The 19431-nt window shown below is 38.2% G+C and overlaps 2 protein-coding genes across 2 annotated transcripts; both read right to left on the bottom strand.

Moving 5' to 3' along the window:
- Positions 1 to 204: 204 nt before the first annotated feature.
- LOC105098025 (olfactory receptor 51G2) lies at positions 205 to 3355 on the bottom strand. Its single transcript, XM_010990647.2, has 2 exons — positions 2457 to 3355; positions 205 to 223 (listed from the first exon to the last, which is right to left on the bottom strand). The coding sequence occupies exons 1-2, from the start codon at positions 3353 to 3355 to the stop codon at positions 205 to 207; spliced, it is 918 nt and encodes a 305-aa protein (XP_010988949.2).
- A 10353-nt stretch (positions 3356 to 13708) lies between these two features.
- LOC105098024 (olfactory receptor 51G1) lies at positions 13709 to 14656 on the bottom strand. Its single transcript, XM_010990646.3, has one exon. The coding sequence runs from the start codon at positions 14654 to 14656 to the stop codon at positions 13709 to 13711; it is 948 nt and encodes a 315-aa protein (XP_010988948.2).
- Positions 14657 to 19431: the final 4775 nt, after the last annotated feature.

Below are 19431 nucleotides of genomic sequence, written 5' to 3'. Positions count from 1 at the left end.
TTACTCCTCAAATTCTTTAATTTTAAGTTTTGCAGTATGTTTTCAAGGTTGATAGTTCAGTGATTTAGAAAATATTGACTTTTGTCTCAATAACCTTGAGTTTATTGACTGAACCTATCACTTTTTTTTTTCTTTACATGAGGAAAGCCACCCTATCTTTTTGGACTCACTTCATATCACAGCTTTCTCTCTATGCCGTTATTTTCAATGAACCATCCTCAACCTTAGCTTGACTTATTTGAGGGGGAGAGAATTAATCCACTCATAGATTCAAGTACACAAGATGTATCTAAGAAAAGATGTAGATATATAAGATGTATTTAAGAAAAGGAGAAGACTTGCCAGTGGGTTTCCAGCCTCTTATACATTCTATTGTTCCCTTGTAGCAGTATACTTGAAACAGGTCATAAGGAAGATATATCTCCCAATACCTCCCAAAGGGAGTCTTAGAGCATAACTCTTCTTTTGTCTTTCTAGACATCAAATGCACTGACTGATATTTGGGGCTTCACCACAAAACTTACTGGTACCATCCTCAAATGTATGGCTGTTTCTGTGTTCCTTTCCAAGCCCAACAATGTTGACTCACCCTTGAGAACATCGAAGCTGAAAGTATGTCTTCAAGATTTCGATGACAGGGAGTTCACAGTGAGGAGTGGTTTTACAGCAATCTGGCCAATGCCCTAAATATCTTTCCCTTGGGGAATACAGAAGGTTCCCTCCAGGGATTAGGGAAAGTCATTGCCAAAGAAATTCTGCAACGGACTGTAGAAAGAGTCCTTTGTGACTGGGAAATCTCTGTCTAAAGTGTACTTCTTCATATTCTCAATGCTCCATTCTAATCTGAGACAAGCCTAAAGTGCATGAGGGAAGAAAGAGGTCCTTTAAAGAGTTCTCATCTCATCTTTAGAGCTGACCACTCAGAACTCAAATGACAAAACCTGAGGATCTGTGTGTTGGAACAAACATTTGGGATTGGGAAGATCTTTTCAGGGAGTGAGTCAGGATAAGTCAAAGTACAAATGTGAGAAACAGTAAGATGGACATTAGGCACTACAAGATCATAAGTGTCTTTGTGTTTCTGGAATTTAATATCTAAAGAAATTATAGAAATATGAGCGAGGAGGATTCGATGTGCCATGCTAAGAAATCTCAGCCTTCTCGTAAGTGCTGAGCATGTGCTCTACCACTGAGCTGTACCCTCCCCCTGCTGTGAATGGATTTTTATTATCTTAGATGGATTTATTATCCTAAAGTTGTATTATCTTCCTACTGAGAGAGTTAATGAATGAGGGAGTAATCTTGGGAGTGGGTACCACTCATGCACTTGCACAGTCTTGCTCTATGCAGACTTTCTTCAATGTGAATTAGATGTTCTGTCACAGTTGGGTACCAGTCAGTATTCAGATGTATCGGCAGATCTAAAGATATGGTACAGCAAAACAGGCATGTGAAAATGTGCAGAGAAAAGGAACTGTTTGTCCTTGAGTGTGTATGTGTGGTGGATGGAAGAGGGAGGACTTGGCTTAATTTCCATTCCTGATTTCTTTTCCAATCTGACATTCTGTTACTCAGGAATTCAGGCTGCATCCCTGCCTTTATCTTTCATAGCCTGTCCGTGTATAATTGAAATAACTTTCAGCGTGTTGCTTAATTTTGTTTTAACTCTGTTTTTATTATTGGCAACCAAAATTCTAAAGTAGTAGACCCCATTTCCAGGTCATCTGTAATAAATCTGCTTCATAAACTTAGCTATGTTATAAATGAGAAACAAAGGAAGACATACTTGTGGCTCTGGCAAAGGGATGGGGAGGGAAGGGCAACCACTGTGAAATATACCCAGAGTCCTCTCCATAATACATACCAGTGTTTCAGGGGTAAAGACTGTCAGAACCTTATCCCAGTTGGGGGAAGAGAATTCCTCTCCTCTCCAGCTTCTGCTGTCTGTCTTCCTGTCTCATCTAGGGGGGTAAGTGGTGACTATTCAGTAGATTGGAGATGATGGAATCAGGAAAGGAAAAGGGAGCCTGGTGGGGGCAAAACCTCTATAGAAATCCTTGTGAAGGTGACTAGGAACTAGGTGAAATACTGTTGCCAAAGACATTTGAAATTTATATTGAGAGGGAAAGGAAAACAGCTAAATCCTGGAGTGCTCTAAAAGTGAAACTAAGTACTCACAAGCCTGATTCTCACATGTCTGGAATTACATTTATTGCCTCATGAATATTTCACTGTTGCCAGAAGTCTTCCTCAAAAATGTAACCCAGTCATTCATTCATGTTTGGAACTCAGTGATATCAAAAGTAATCTGGAAAATCCCTGTACATATAATCCCCATGAGGAAGAGTCCTTTATTGCATCCTCCTTCCTTAATGCAGCGTTTTCTCTTGCTACCAAAGACTTAATGATCCTGAATATCTCTGCTGCTGGCCCTGCCTGAGCAAAAGATGTGCAGCATTCTCAGTCGAATCTGCTTGGTCTTAACGGTGTAAACCACTGGATTGAGCACTGGAGGTGTAAGATAGTGCAGATAAGAGAGCAGCATGTGGCTGGAAGGGGAAGCCCCCCTTCCAAATCTGTGGATCATAGACAGGCCGATCATAGGTGTGTAGAACAGCAGCACAGCACAGACGTGGGAGACACAGGTGTTAAGGGCTTTGAGGCGCTCAGCCTTGGAGGCAATGGCCAGCACTGTCTGGAGGATGATCCCATAGGAGAGGACAATGAGCACCAAGTCCACACCCAGCGTGGACAGCACCACAAAGAGACCATAAGCACTGTTGACGTGGGTGTCAGCACAGGCCAGCTTCATGACGTCGGGGTGCAAGCAGTAGGAGTGAGACAGCAGGTGATTCCTGCAGTAAGGCAGCTTCCTCAGCATAATGGGGGCTGGGATGTGGAGACCAATGCTGCGCACCAGCACGCCCAGACCCAACATGGCAATCCTGGGACTCGTGAGGATGATGCCATAGCGCAGAGGGTGGCTGATGGCCACAAAACGGTCCAAGGCCATGGTCAGCAGCACAGAGGACTCCATGACGGAGAAAGTGTGGATGAAGGAGAGCTGGGCCAGGCACACATCTACTGCCACCTCCCTGACACCCAGCAGGTAGATGGTGAGCATGGTGGGCAGTGTGGAGGCAGACAGGCCCAGGTCGGTCACAGCCAGCATAGACAGAAAGTAGTACATGGGGTGGTGCAGGGAGGGCTCTGACCTCACCACCCTCAGGATCAGGCTGTTTCCTGCCAGTGATGCCACGTACATGGCGCACAACGGGATGGAGAGCCAGGTGTGCACAGCCTCAAGACCTGGGAGGCTGGTTAGGAAGAAGGAGGTGTGGTTGGAGTCAGACATGATGACCTGAGGGGCAGGACTCCAGACAGAAGGACAATCACAGGCCCTAGAACCAAAGGATTGCTGGGTCAGAACCTGTTCTATGAATCAAGACTTTGCAAAGACTCTTCGAAATGATTTTATGATAACCATGGCCTTTTAATTTGCCCAAGTATTTCACCTGGTTCATAGATCAAGAACCCTTAAAAAAAGATGATTTTTGAATTATTAGAAGAAATCTTGCAGACATTATAAGCCTGGCCCTGGAGCCACATGACAAGAGTTGACCCAAAATCAGAATTTGAATCATGGCTTTTGAAAGGGTTCCAACTCTATATTGTACATATTGAGCAATGAACTCTTGGTTCCAATACAGTCAGTGTTTCTGATCTGGAACCAAAATTTAGGTGTCCTGACTCCCTGTCAGGACCTCCTTCACATGCCTTTCAATAGGTACTTCCGCAATGTAGTGAATTTTGTATGAGATTTTTGCAGAGAGATACCATCTTTCAGATTTAAAACAAATCAAAACGGTTCCCTTTTAAATGTCAGTCCTCCTGTGTGAGCACACAAATACATCCTTTTTATATATGCAATTTAAAATTCCAAGCTATGGCAAAAATGTTGGACATTTATTCAAATATGATTTATTCTTATAGAGCTGTGTGTGCAGAACATTAAGTAAGATGATTCCTAACTCATAGTGACCAGGTATGTTAAAGATTATCAGTAACTATTCAGCATTATACTGATGAGAATATAGAAAAGTACATTAATTTTTATAATTAAGTATACTTATAAAATAATTTCTGGAGAAATACCACAGTCTGAGGATTGATCTTCTGATTTTCCTGTGTTCTTTACCTTGAATTTTGTCCGCTGTCTCACCTCATGCCATTTCAGCTATCTTCATATATTTGGTCCATTATGAGTTCCATTTTTTTCAGAGAACAGTGAAAGAGAACTCAGTTTGAAAGCTTTTCATCTTCCCTTCTAATCATAAACAAAGGAGGAAGATTTCTGGAGTTTTCCAGAAATACAAAACATTGAAGAATAATAGTGAAAAAGGATGACTTAATTTTAAGGAATCTTACTTGATCATATATTCAGGGATTTTTTTTTTACAGATCGCATTGTTTTTTTCTTTATTTTATCACATTTCCTTTTTTATGTCATGGGAAATGCAATCCAGTATTACTCTCTGAAAAGTAGGTCCACGTACCTATGAATTCTGTCACTTTTTCTTCTGCAGGTAAAAAAAGGTGTAAGTGTAGCTTATTACCATTTTCTTTCATCTAAAGTACTTTACAGAACATTTTCACATAGACTATTTTAAAGCATCTCAGACTTCATAAGTTGGAAGATTGGTTTTTCCAGACTAAGAAACTTAATCATTAACTTTCCTAAGTTTGCATAGGTCATAATAGGAGGATCCAGGACTGGAAATTAATCTGTCTGACTCAGTGTTTTTCACTCTGGATATTGTTGTTTGAATGCAAATGCTAGCGAGTAACAAATAGACTTGACACACTCATAAGCCTATCCTTAAATCAGAGTAAACTAAAAACTCCCATGAATTGCTGTTTTTTAAAAATCCCTTCATGATGGCCTTTCTGGTTTTTCTGTGGTAATCTACTTTACTACCACGAGATTAGGTGCCTGTGTTTTCATTCAGTAATTAAACTGTCTCAGGCAATGTTCTAGATGCTAAAAACAGAACTAGGAAAAAAATAGTATCTCAATAATAGGGGAAGCATGAGTCAATATTATTTCAAATACGTGAAGAAAATAAAACAAAGTGGAAAGAGAAAGGGGTGCTATTTTAGACTGAGAGTTTAGGTAAAAGCTCTCTGAGGAGGGAGCAATGGGAGAAGCAAAGCACCAAAAAGGAGCAAGAAAGTTGGAGATCCGTGTGTCCATGGGTGAGTGGGTGAGTGATTGCTAAGGAATGTAGAGACATGCATCAGGGAAAACCTCAGCTTATTAGCACACGAGTTAACTAGGAGCTAGTTATCTATTATAGCTGGAACTGGGATAGAAATAGGAGAGTTAAGAGAACAGAGGTGACTTTCTAGAACCAACACAATTACTTAAGAAAGGTGCATTTCACCAGGCAGAGGTAGTAGGATGGAAGCATATTCTCTTATGTGCTGAATGTATAACAAGTGGCTCTGAAAGTGTGGACCCTGGGCTAGTGGCATCAGCAGCACATGAGAACTTGTACTAAGTACAGGTTATTAGGTCCCACCTCAAACCTACTGAATCAGGATTTCTTGGGTTGAAGCCCAGCATTAAGGTGTTTTAACAAACCCTCCACGTGATTCTGTTGCAAACCAACGTCTGAGAGTCACTGTGGTACAGTGTTAAGAATAGTATTACTTGGTAAACAGATGAGTGTGATGCTGTTGAGGTTCCACTTAAACAAGGAAGTGAGGCAGAAGCAAAGATTATGAGTTAAGAGAACAGAAACACCCTTAGATAAAGAAAGATTGCATCTCCGTGCTAATCTTTGAGATAGGACCAGCAAGGATGCTCAGTCACAAACAGATTCTTTGGGATGCACCAAATGATTTTAGCATAGGTCATTAAAGATCAAAAAAACATATAACGGTTATTGTAGATAAGGATGCTCTGTTTTTCTTTATAATTTATTTGAGAAGTACCAAATAGTTAATCAGGTAATCTGTCCACTAAATTCTCTTGTTATAGGAAGTTGGACAAGCTGTTTTATCCCTTGTACATATAGATTGATGAATTTCTAGTCAGTTACTGACAGATGGAGCAAAATGTGAAATAAGGTGAAGAAATGTTTGAAGACATTGAGTGAGAATTATTGTACATTCAAAATAAATGTTTAATTGCTATCTATGAATTCTCCATCCTAATTTCACCTTGCACAGTTTCTTTAATATTAGGGAAAAATCTTTAACATTGCTTACCAAACTAAAAGATTCTTACTTCACCCAAAGGATTCACACTTAGAGGTAAAAATACAATGAATGTCCATAGTGTAAGAGGATTCAGGGTTCCTGACATTATTCCTCTTTCTTAGACTTTGAGAAAAGGGAACTTTGAAAAACACATTGAGAGGCTTATATATGTGGATCATATTTTTTTTTCATATATATTGCACTTAGCTGATTGCCTAGAAGAAGAAGAGTTTTGTGAGTTTGTGTGTGTGTGTACATATGTTTCTATGTGATGATTCTTGTTTTAATTTTTAAGGAATACTTGTTGGGTGGAGGAATTCAGTGGTAAGAAGTAGAAGAATATAATTGAAAGCTGGGTACCTGATTCTGGTCCGGGCTTCAGCACAAAACACTAAAAAAGTGAAATGAAATAAACAAACAAAACAACTTGGATAAAACTTGGACTTAAGCAGGAACTATTTTCCCTAAAGTGTTAAGAATGCACTATGAGTTTCTTCCTTATAGAAACTCTTTGTTTTGTCTTGTCAGCAGATTTCCAATCAGACAAAAACCTGTAGCATCTTGGAGAAGACCAAGTGGGAAGCCAGGCTGCATTTCCTAACACCAATATCCATTTTCTTCTGCAACCATATTAGGATTCAGATTAGTAGCATTAAGAGAATATTCTGCTGTGATAGTAATAGGAAATGACCAGAGAATAGGTTTCATGTTCACAAAGCATTCTCTTTTCATACAACATGCATGTACTCACAAATAACTATGCTAATTTCACTTTTCCCATCATCTAAAGAATGGAAATCGGTGAATTGTACCAATTCTCATAGTATACCTAGATCCTAGATTTATTTGATGATAAACTAAGACAGTGGATGGACATGTTCCTTGTATTCTATAAAATACTTAGAAAGTAAATAATAATTGTTTATATTTGTCCATCCTTTTTTTTCCCCAAATTTATTTACCATGCTCAAAATGCGAAGAGCTTTTTCAAAGGTGATGCTTCAAAGATTCAGAAATAATGGCAGTTATCTCAGTCACCCTCAATTTATCAAATCCCATCGTCATTCTGTTAACCTTCCACCTTGCAAGGAGAAACAGATCTTTTCAAACTGTTTTCACAAACCATCAATCTCCGTACAATTCTATCCCTCAAACTTTTCCTCATTTCAGCTTGTCTCCCTTAAGGCACATAGAATCCATGTGCAGTTCAGGTACACACACATCAGGCTGTATTTAAGACAAGGAGGACTGTTGATGGTGATTTGCCAGCTCCTCCTTGCCCATTTAATTAGTTCTGTTATGGCAGCACATTTGAGGAATTCTTTAGAAAACTTATCCAATAACCTCCCAGACAATATCTGAAGATGAAGAGCCCCTTTTCTTTCTCTGAATCTTCAGTACTGTCCTTTTTCAGGGTCTTAACTCAAAACATATTAACACTGTCCTTAAATGAGCACTGATAAGGAACCTTGGCAAATGGCTTTACTCCCTTCCACTCCACACCCTAAGCTGTTGACTTACCCACAAGGAGACAAGATCTGAGGACATGTCTCACCCTCCTCCAGAGTACATTCCTGGATAACCTCCCCTGATGGACATCCTGGGCTTTGGGGAAGCAACAGCCTTTAACCATGTCACTGCCAAACAAGTTTTGCGGTGGGCTGTAAAGAAACTCTGTTGTGATTGAACAGGCCTGTCCATGTCTGAGTATTTCAGTTACTGAGCCCCCTTGTACTGTGATTAAAACCTAACTAGCCTGTTTGAGAGAATGAACTTCAACATCAGAGAGAGCTGAGTTAAAGATGATCTCCACTGGTAATTACATAAGTTGCACAAGCTCTTTTGAGCCTCATTTCTCATGTCTGTAAAATATAACATTACTACCATTGGGAGGTAATGAATATATGGTCAACATCAATGGCCTTGGGGTTAAGCTGCATGGATTTGAATCTTAACTGTCATTTATTAGCTCGGAAAACTTGGGTATGCTATTTAACCTCTGACTCAGTTTCCTCATCTATGAAACTGAAATAGTGAAAAAAACTAATTCACCATATTGTTGTGAGGATTCAGTTAGGTACTCCATTAAAAAACTTAATGCTTGCCAATATTCAAATAATTATCTGTAATTTTAATATTAGTGTTACTTCATAGTAATACAGTGAGTAATATAATAATATACTCAAATCACTAGTACGTTCTTTAAAAGTGCACATTAAACATTTAATAAATTATAGGATGATCTCATATAAGTGCAACAAAGAAACTTTATATTGTTGCAAAAGCAATTAAAAAAACTTTAATAAAATGAAGGACTTTCCAACTTTGAGCATGTATCTCTGTAGTTAAACAGAGATCAGAAATTTAGCCACAGCGTTGAAAACCAAAGCAGACAATTCATGGTGCCCCAAAATAATGTTTTATAGAAATTCTTTGTTTCATAGTATAGACGCAAAACAAAACAAAATACAGTTTTTGTGGGCATACTCATTTGTCAGCTCCATCTCTAGGCAAGAAATGTAAAATATATCAAACATTGAAAAACAGTGCAGAGTTGTAATTCCCTGTGATAAAAGGAACAAGAAATGAACTCCATATCGATCCTGGCTTTCTTCCTAACTGCACTTTAAAGTTCAGACAGGGCAGTTGAATGCAAATTGAGAGCAGTTGTCTTCCTACTGGAGGGAGAAAAGAGAAAACTGATTTCAGAGTCTATGATGAATTAAAATTTGGAGCATTTACTGAATATAAGGAAGTTGCAGAAGGAAGGAGTCTTAGAAATCTGTGTAGGTGTTTGCATGAGTTTTTCACCAAATTGTAAGCTGTGATTTGACAGAGCAAGGCTCCAGAAAGCTTGGCAGAGAACATAATTGAGGGGAAAAGGTGGGCTGGAGGTTGAATACAGATTCTGGAATTCATACAGTACTAGGACATACTGGAATTTCAACAAGAGGGAAAGGAAAGATCCTTTGAAATCCTTTGACATTGATTTTAAACCTTAGAAGGACCACACCACTGGAATAAGAGTATGTGGTGTGGTTTTGGTTTCATGAAATTAAGATTCAGTGTCGTGTGCTACTTGGGCACCTTAAAGTGAGAGTGTATTAAGAAGCCTAACCATGAGTTTCCCTGTTGCTACCAAATATGCCCCACATCTAGCAGAAAAGTCTCCCCTCACTAGTTCCCCTAACAGTGAAACCAACTGCATTCCAACTAATGGGTTTCATTTCCCTGCCAACTCATGAAATTACTCAAACAAGCCAGTCAAGTAGTCCTCTGAGAACAAGGGGGTAACCCCACCTCCTTGTTAATATAGAAGTTGCCTGCCATAACTCCTGCTTGTTCACTCTGTTCCCAAGTGCAACTCCTGTGTGTCCCTTGCTTGGCATGTGATCCTGTTTCCCCAGTCTGGGAGTACCTGTGGCCAGTATACTGTTGCCAGACTTTTATTTGCAATGTCAAGTGTCATGGTTTCACCCATCCCCATAACCTTGGGGTGGAACTCTCTCTTATGCCAATGGAGTGGATCAGAGACAATCATAAGAGACTACTGTAACACAGAAGTAAGGGCTAGTAAGCATCCACCCTAAAAAAACGCCTAAAACCAAGACAAGGATCTACCAATAAAATCAGCTGCCTGCCATGTCAAATCAGACTCTTTTTATGTAATACAGTATGACCGTGATTCTCAGTAACGTAGTGCCTACAGTGCCCATGGGCACATAAAAACAATAGACATATGAAAAATGCAAAAAATTAATCAGAGGAAAGCAAAACAATCAATGGAAAAAGTCTCAAGATGAACAGATTCTGGAATTAGAATAAAAGAACTCTAAAACAGCTGTGATAAGTATGTTCAGACACAAAGAAAAATATGGACATAAGCAGTCACACACATATGTGTATTTACGGTGTACAGATATGTAATCTAGCACCTTGGGGTACATTCCACCTTTTTCCCATTTGTTTGTTTGAACATGACTGTATGCTTTGTCAAAACTAATAGAATTGTAAACCACAAAGTATGAACTTTGTTGTATGAAAATTTTAAAAGGGGAAATAAAGTTGAGGGATCCCGTGATGGATGGCCAACTGTGAAAAAAATATTTCATCTGTATTACCAATACATGACATAATCTCACTGGGGGACATGAGGGGGAAAGGGGAAAGTAACTTTAGAAAAATGGTGTTTTAACTGGGCATTGTAAGTTTAAAGATAAAAAGAACTGCATACAAACACTGTACGTGAGTTTGTAAATGTGTTCCCGGAAGGAATATGGATTAATGACTTTGAAACTATTTTTATGCTACAAGGATAAAATGATGAGAAAATGAATTGTAGACAGTGGTATCCAGGTTTTTCACTGTCCAAGAAAGAAATTAAAAAATGAGAAATAATATTTTAAGGTAGTATAAGAAAAATATTCCTACAATTTATAATTCTAATCTAGTAAATTTCTAGGAAAAAAATAAGGTTTTTCGGGCTAAAAGAAAATGATATCAGGTACAAATTTGGACACACGCTAAGGAATGCAGAGAATTACATGAGTAAAGTAAAACTAAGTATAATTTTTCTCATTAATAATGTATTTACATGGTAATTTACTATGTAGTGCAAATCATTGTATATCCATAAAGTGAAATACTATTCATCAGTAAAAAGAATAATACATGAACCGCATAGATATATCACAATATAATCATGCTGAGAGAAAAAAGCAAGTGCAATAACAAAAAGAGCATATACTTTATGAATACATTTATGTAAAATTTTCGAAAGATGCAAACTAATCTGTAGTAACGAAACTAACTCAGTATTTGAGACAGTTTAGGTGGAGAAAGGTACTGGGGAAGGAGTACAAAAAAGCAACTTGATGGTGCTGATGATTTCATAGGTGCGTATTTATGTCAAATTTATCAAATTGGACACTGTAAAGATGTGCCATTTTTATATGTCAGTTATATCTCAAAGCAGTTAAAATTAAAATTTAGTGAACAGAGATACATGAGGTTATAAGATCATAAGCAAAGTCAGCTAACTTAACAGAGAGTGTATTAGGAGGGTAACAAAAGGTATCTGCAGTGTCTTAATAATATGTCATATGTGGGGTACAGTACAGGGATGCCAAAGGGGTTAGAGCATTGGACATTCCAGGTGGAGTTACAGGATGAACTAGGGTGAGATGTTAGAAACTACAACATGTTCATGGGCACTTCAACTATTTTTGTGTTTCTGGAATGCAGGATCTGTTGAAATGAAGTCAGAGCAAGAAAGGCTTTATTTGCTATGCTTAAATATTTTATTTTTTCTAGTCTCCACTTAAAACTCATTACCTCAAAGGTATGTCTCTGAATATCCCATTAATCAAATGGACACATCCTTCTTTGTGTCCTCACTCTTAGCTGTGCTATCTGCTACCAATGCACCTTGACTTAGTGGGAAATTATATGTTTACAATTTTGTTTCCGTTGATGATTTAAACTTTCACACCGAGGAAGTAATATCACAATTTATTTTCTTTATGCTTTGCATAGGAAGTGGCCCAGCACAGATGAATAAATATTATTTAAATGAATGGTTCTGTAGGGGAAAAATATCAAATATTGGTAATATGTTTCCTTTCTCTTTTTCATTCCAAAATTGTAAATAACTACAATACAATTTGATGCAAAGTATTAGCATGTAAGCAACAGACTTACTTGACCTATTACTGGTTATGCTTGTAATGGATCAATTCTATCAGAGAAGTTAAGCTGAAGGTTTATCCAGAAAGAAAGAGACCATAACTTAGAGAGCCAATCGGTTTCTTCAGCTTTGACTTGTTTGTGGAAGCCTAGTCACCTCTCATAAAAATGGTCTTCCAGAGTGACTACTTAGCTTATTTTTTAAATCTTCCTTAAAATTCAGAGAAAATTCAATTGTACATGGCATCCATCATTCAAAAACTATAGCATCTCATGGTAGTTATAAGGGCACAGAATATCCCATGTATCCATTAGAAGTAAGGAGCAGTGCTTTAACTATAATCAGAGGGCTGAAGAATGTTGAAGGCTGTATCCACCGGTCATATGTTATGGAGCTTAAAGAAATACTAAGCTGTATAATATTCACATTGTGACACACTTCAGTCTATTATGATAATTAATATCTTTATTTCTTTAAGTGCATTTAAATTTTTTGAAATAGTCTACTTGGCTTGTATATTCTAGTGTAAGTGACATGTATAGTTAGTATGCAAATCATAAGAAAAACACCTTTTTATTTTTTCATATTTTTAAATTTTCACTCATTAAATTTCACTCATTTATTTTCACTTATTATTTTTAATGAGGCTATCAGAATTTAAAATTACCAATGTTATTCATGTTGTATTTCTTTTTTTTAGTTTTTTTTTTTTTTTAATTGAAGCATAGTTGATTTACAATGTTGTGTTAATTTCTGGTGTATAGCATAGTGATTAATTTATACATATATATTATTTTAATGTTCTTTTTCATTTTAGGCCATTACAAAATATTGAGCATAGTTTCCTGTGCTATACAGTATAAACTTGTTGTTTATCTATTTTATACATAGTAGTTATTATCTGAAGATCTCAAACTGGTAACTGTAAGTTTGTTTTCTATATCTGTAAGTGTGTCTATGGCTTGGAAATAAATTCACTTGTGTCCTTCCTTTTTTTTTTTTTTTCTGGATTCCAATACCAACAATGGAATTTTTCTCTCTCTTCGTGGCTTCACTTAGTATGACAATCTCTAGGTCCATCCGTGTTGCTGCAAATGGCATTATTTTATTTATGGCTGAGTAGTATTCCATGTATAAATATACCACAATTTCTTTATCCAGTCATCTGTTGATGGACATTTAAGTTGCTTCCACATCTTTGCTATTGTAAATAGTGGGGTGCATGTGTCTTTTTGAATTAAGAGTTTCCTTCAGATATATACCCAGGAGTGGGATTGTTGGATCCTAGAGTTAAGTCTATTTCAGGAAAATAGACTTAACTCTAGGAAAAACATTTTTTTTAATTTCACATATTTGTCAAATTTTCAGAAAGTACAAGTGAGGCCCTCTTAGGTTTAATTTTTGTATGGTTCTAGGTTTTTAGTTGGAAAAGGTCTTAGATATCATTTTTGAACCCAACTCTTCTGATGTACTTGCCTTTACATGTAAATGATACTCTCAAGAGGCTGTCAGTTTCCTCTGTAACAATCTGAGTTTTTTGTAGACTGATAATGACGTTTGCAGAATAAGAAACATGTTTCTTTTTTATTTTTTTCATCAAACAGGCACTGCTTTGATGGCTTGAAAGACACCATAATGCATTTCAGTCTGTTTTGAATGATTAATTGTTAGATCCGATGGAAGGCACTCTCTGGCTCCTTTCTGAGATGTCTTCAGTCAGCAGGCTGATTATCACAATCACTATTTTATCCCTGTGGCTCAGAGCTTTTGAGGGTGGAGTATCTTCAGAATGCGAATTCGAATCTCTTTGGTTTTGACACTGTAGACAATTGGGTTGAGCATTGGAGGTACAAGAAAGTGCAGATAGGAGAGAAGCATGTATAGCTGAGCTGGCAGCTTCTTTTTCCCAAAGCGATGGATCATGGACAAGCTGACTAGTGGGGTATAAAATAATAGTACGGCACAAATGTGGGAAATGCAAGTGTTGAAGGATTTGAGCCGCTCAGCTTTGGAAGCAATATTCAATACTGTCTTCAGAATTAGCACATAGGAGAGGAGAATGAGTATAGCATCCATCCCCAACGTGGAGAGCATAATGAAGAGTCCAAAGGCACTGTTCACACGAGTGCTGGAACTGGCCAGCCTTAGAACATCAGGATGAACACAGTAAGAATGAGACAGAAGATTCACAGGCTGGCATTGCAGTCTTCTGAGGAGTACAGGCAGGGGCAGGTGAAGGGCAGCACTGCGGGTCACAGTGGCCAGCCCAATGGCCCTGATGCACTTGGTTGTGAGAATGGTGGCATAGCATAAGGGCTCTCGGATAGCCACCCAGCGGTCAAAAGCCATGGCCAATAGCACTGATGATTCAATGACTGAGAACGTGTGGATGAAGAAGAGTTGCATAAAGCAGGTTGCAGCTCCTACCTTCCTCTGGCCTAGGAGAAAGACAGCTGCCATGGATGGCAGTGTAGAAGCTGAGAGGCCCAAGTCAGCCATTGAGAGCATGGAGAGGAAGAGGTACATGCGGGTGTGGAGACTGGGCACAGACTTGACAACGTGCATGATGGTGATGTTGCCCAGCAAAGAGAGACCATAGATGGAGCAGATAGGAATAGCTGTCCAGCCATGAGCAGCCTCCAGTCCTGAGAGATCCATCAGTATGAAGAAGAAGCTGCTGGCATTGTTGTTGGTAGCAGTGGCCATAACTCCGAGAAGTTTGCCCTTAAAAATTTTCAAAACAGCAAAATTTTATTCTTTTGCAGCATTTTTTCTACCATTTCATCACATATGGCACCCATGGCCTGTCCCTGCAGGGTGATAGTGCTCTCCTCTTCTCAGAACTGAATCTTAGTTTTTAGACCCCCCCCCCCCCCGAAGGTAGTGCTTCCCCTCGTGGTGGTTTGCCTAGTTTACAGGAGCAAATTTGGCCTTTTAAATATAGAAAATTCCTTCCTAATATGATGATATTTTAAGGTTTAAAAATGCAAAGGGAAACCCTGTACTGAGAGCACAAGGCCATGTGCATTATCTAAATTTATTTTTGTACCATAATATAGGGTTCTAAAAAAACTGAGATATGGATAATTGTATTTAATGACTGCTTGGGAGCTAGAAAATAAAGTCCATATAAGAATGTTAATACTGTCTCTGAACTGATATTACCAGATGTATCCTTTGCCCTGAAAGACAGTCAGGATATAAAAAAATAGTATCTGTGACAAGAAGACATCAGGAAGACTGAGCTAGATTTGTATGTTGACTAGATATAAGTTCTTTCTTAATCGGCATTAAAGCTCTCTCAAATTGTTCTAAATAGCTGCTACCAACATGTGAGAGAAAGAAAATGAAGACTAGATAATATTTGTAAGTTGGAAATGCAGTATGTTCTCAGTGCCATCACACATTTACTGAGCTCTTGTTATGTGCTCAATTTCAGTAGTAAAATAACAAGCAGTGTATAGCTTATGTCTTTGAAGGTCGGGTAACCCACTGATTAACACAGAAACATTCATAAACTAGTTCATGTGGTCACTACCATGGATATATAAAATTTTATAACTGTGAATTAACATCCTGTTCTCCATGACTCACCTTTTTCATAGTCCTGGATAACTTCAAGGACAGTTACTTTTAAAAAATAAAGTAAAATGTAAAATCTGAGTACATAGAGTTCAAAAGAAACTTTGGTCACATATATAAAGTTCACACTGAATGATGATTTCCTTTGTCAACTTCTTGGGAAAATTCTCCTAACAATGAAGTTCTCAACATCTTCTGAGGTAGTCAGTTATGTGGCAGCTGTTATCAGTTAAATAATCCTCTTTATATTCTAATTATTTTTCATAAACTAACTATAATGCTGCCTTGTAAAGCCATAAGGAATACCCACAATCCCCATTTCCCATGTTAACTGTTAGTCTAAGGGAAACCAAATGAAGAAATTCTGTGAAAGGTCAACAATGGTATCAGCACCAAAACAAGCAAGGTAAATGAATACTAAAAAAATTCTGGCAGTAATTATAAGGCAAGCTAAGAAGAAAGTAGAAGTACCACCTGTAAAAAAAAAGAGGACAAGCAGATGCAGGCATATCTTATTTGAGAAAAGATGTGTTATAGAAAGAAGAAAATTGGGTTTTTGTGTGGGTACACTTATCAGGACGTGAGGGTGGGTGAGTCCTAGGAATCTATATTGTCCTAATACAAACTCTATGAATTGTGGTTACAGAGGGAGAGGTAGGTGATGAGTAGACTTTGTATCCATGAACCTGCTTCTGAAAAGTTTTATTTATAGACTTTTTACTATAGTGTTTTTTCAGCAAACAGGAAAGGCAACCCAACAAAATGTATAGACTGAAATTATCATAAATGTAGAAAATACATTGTTATTAATAAAAGTAAAACATCTAAGATCCAGCATGAATATTCCTGGAAGGATATTTAACACACTGGTATAAATAAAATAGCAAATCAACTCCTGAAACATCATAAGAGTAGGAAAGAAGATAATTTTATATTCAGAAGACGTAAGATGATATGTGACAAGCTGGTGATCAGTTCACAAACGGGGAAAGTCTTCGGGGCTACTGCGAAGGCTTTGATTTGACTCCACCTTCTAAGTATGTCAGGAAAAGAGAAACTGCTGCTCTCAGACTTTAAGCATAGACGTAGGGTGTAGATTCAGCCCATGTGTCTGATTCTGTCCAGGGAGAGGTACTGAACCATATAAAGACCCAGTCACATCAGAAATGCAATTTCCACCTTCCCAAGAAGAATGGATCCACAAAACATAAAACTGGGTGAGAAGAATCAGGGACACTTGGAATGCAGGGAATTACCTGAGACAGGAAAGCAAGGGAATAAAAACAATAGTAGGTACTGCATCTTGGAATGGTATGAACTAATTCTTTCAGCAAATTCAGTGACTATCCTGGGTTGACCACACTATCTGGACTTGCAGAGAGATAATAGGATACATGAAGCCAAATTCTGATCAAGCATAGTTATCCAAAGAACAGCACGTCACCCGAATTAGGTGTGAACATTAGTGGTGAGAAGAGAGAAGTATGCCTCAGTCATGTGGGAAGTGTTTAAGGACTCAGTAGATATAATCAGAGGTTAATAGCATTTCCCTGCTTACTTTTCCCATGCTGCCCCTGCTGAGTGTGAGCAGATGGGAATGTCATCCCTCCTGTATGAAAACTGGGCAAGATGTTTTCAGTCACGAAGTGAGCAACAAAAAATGCCATCTTTTAGTTTGAGCTTTGCTCCCCAAGAATCATAAAAAAAGTTTTTAATATTTTTCAGAGTCATCTTGTCCAACTTCTGCTAAACAGACTCTGCAACATCTCTAAAAAGAATGTGCAAGTCTGTCTTAGAAAGCCGTTCATTGTACTATGATAAGTAATGAAGGAATTCTACCTTCCTGAATTGAATCTGTGAATATTCTAAGCCTCACTTAATAACTGATTATCTAGATTTTACCTGTGTTGAAGGATTCCAGTCTGCATTCTTGTCTGAAAAAATCAGCCACTTGGATATTTTTTTTACTCCCATAATCAGAAAGGATTTTTGTATGTTTAATATTTAGTAAGGAGCAGCTATACACTTAAACGATTCATCTACATGTGGAGAAGAAACACACATTACAAAATGTCTGGATTTGCTCACAAAGAAATTCTAAAATGGTGGGAGTTACTTAGGAATGGAAGAGATGACACCTCGGGACAAAGGCCAGAGCTTGCATTGCAGGCCAAATGCACGTTTCTCTCTGGATAATGTTCCCTCTAAGTGTCTCATCATTAGAAACCAAACAGTTATGACATTTTGTTGGACAGTGTCTAATATGTGTAGAAGATAGTGTAAGTTTGACTTACAAAAGTCTTTTTTTTTTTTAAATGTACAACTTTCTGAGAAATTTTGCTACATTGCCTGTATGCTAGGAGGCTCTCGGGCTATGCAGATCTTTAAAGGTGCTAATGATGCTCCATAGCACTAAAGCCACCCAAATGGAGTCCAGGAGTTTCTTGCATGGCCCAAGAAACACTGCATTAAACTAGGTCATATCAGTTCTTCAGAGAATAAGTACAGACCTATTACGCTTATAAAAAATCTTATAGGCTAGATTCAGTAGTGTCAGTCCTTTAAATTATTTCTTTTAAGACAAGAAAGCTCCATAACTCTTCATCTTGAAAGGTTCATTGGTAAATATTTGGTGTTGCCTCTTTTACAGTGTAGTGTGAAATTTAAAAATCATATTTCCAGTTTTCTTTCTTTTCCTTCCTCTGTTCCTTTGTTTGCTTGTTCGTTGCTTTCTTCCTCCTCCCTCCCTTTCAGCCTTCCTACCTTCCTTCCCTTCCACCCATATCTAGACTAGCATGTGACTTCTCTTGACTCCCATCCTGAGTATAATACAACATGATGTGAGCTAAACTCGCTCAAGGTGTTTCTCTCACTCACCAGACCCAGGTCAGGGACACAACTTCTCTGGATGGTGGTGCAGCTAGGGATCCATGAGGCTTCCTGGCCTGAGCTCAGTGGCAAGTGAGCAGGTTTATAAAGCGCTGTTCTGGCTCTCCCTGAAGACTTACACCCAATCCCTGTAGTATAGGGTCTCAGAGAAGCATCAAATGTGCATGTGCCAGACAGAGTGGTCCAATGCTCATTTTGGTGGGTCTCTGCCAGCTCTCCAGATGACATAAGCTTAGAACACACACCCAGTTCTGCTTCAGGCTTGCTTTCTTCTGTTTCCAGACAAAGACCTTTTTAACTCTTAGAGATAGAATGTATCACATAGGTCATAGATATTCTAGACCTAGAAGCATCTGGCATGACATTTAGATCTTTGGGACATACAGTCCTTTATATCCTCCAACCCTCCTCCTCCAAATCAAGCAGTGTTTTTTCTTAAATTATAAACATCTTTTTTGAGTGAGAGTGGAGTATCTCCAGCATTAATCATAATATTAGATAATAATACAGCTCCTCCAAGATAAATTCATTTTGCACTGATCAGTCTTTGTTACAATAATATAGAGCTTACTTTCCCCTTGTGTTGTCCCTTCTGCCCTCCATCCCTCCTCAAAGTGAGTTCTTTATATTTACTGAGGAATGGATTTGAGGGGTAAGGAGATAAAAGTGTTTTATTAACAGCATATGAAATGAGGCTGGATTTTGTTTAGAAGCAAAGAGTGCTGTAAGACACAAATCTTGTGTGGAGATAGACAGGAATGTTCCAGACAAGTGAGGTAGGGACCACACTGGGCATGAAGTAGAAGAACCATCTCAGGGGTCCCACAACCATAAGCTGGTTCAGTGATTCACTAGAAACACTTATGCAGCTCAAAATAAAGTTATACTCATGGCTAAGATTTCATACAGCAAAGGACACCGTGTAGGAACAGCAGAAAAAAGGTATGCATAGAGGAAGGCTAGAGAAGTCACACACAGCCTTCCAAGTATCTCGTCTCTTTCTTCTAGGG

This window comes from Camelus dromedarius, chromosome 12, assembly GCF_036321535.1.
Source record: "Camelus dromedarius isolate mCamDro1 chromosome 12, mCamDro1.pat, whole genome shotgun sequence".
In the NCBI taxonomy this organism is placed as follows: domain Eukaryota; kingdom Metazoa; phylum Chordata; class Mammalia; order Artiodactyla; family Camelidae; genus Camelus; species Camelus dromedarius.
The sequence above is the reverse complement of the archived record's forward strand: the minus strand, read 5'-3'. Positions and strand labels throughout refer to the sequence as shown.

Excerpts from the sequence above, each read along its gene's own strand:
- LOC105098024 (XM_010990646.3), bottom strand. The coding sequence starts at position 14,656 with ATGGCCACTGCTACCAACAACAATGCCAGCAGCTTCTTCTTCATACTG.
- LOC105098025 (XM_010990647.2), bottom strand. The coding sequence starts at position 3,355 with ATGTCTGACTCCAACCACACCTCCTTCTTCCTAACCAGCCTCCCAGGT.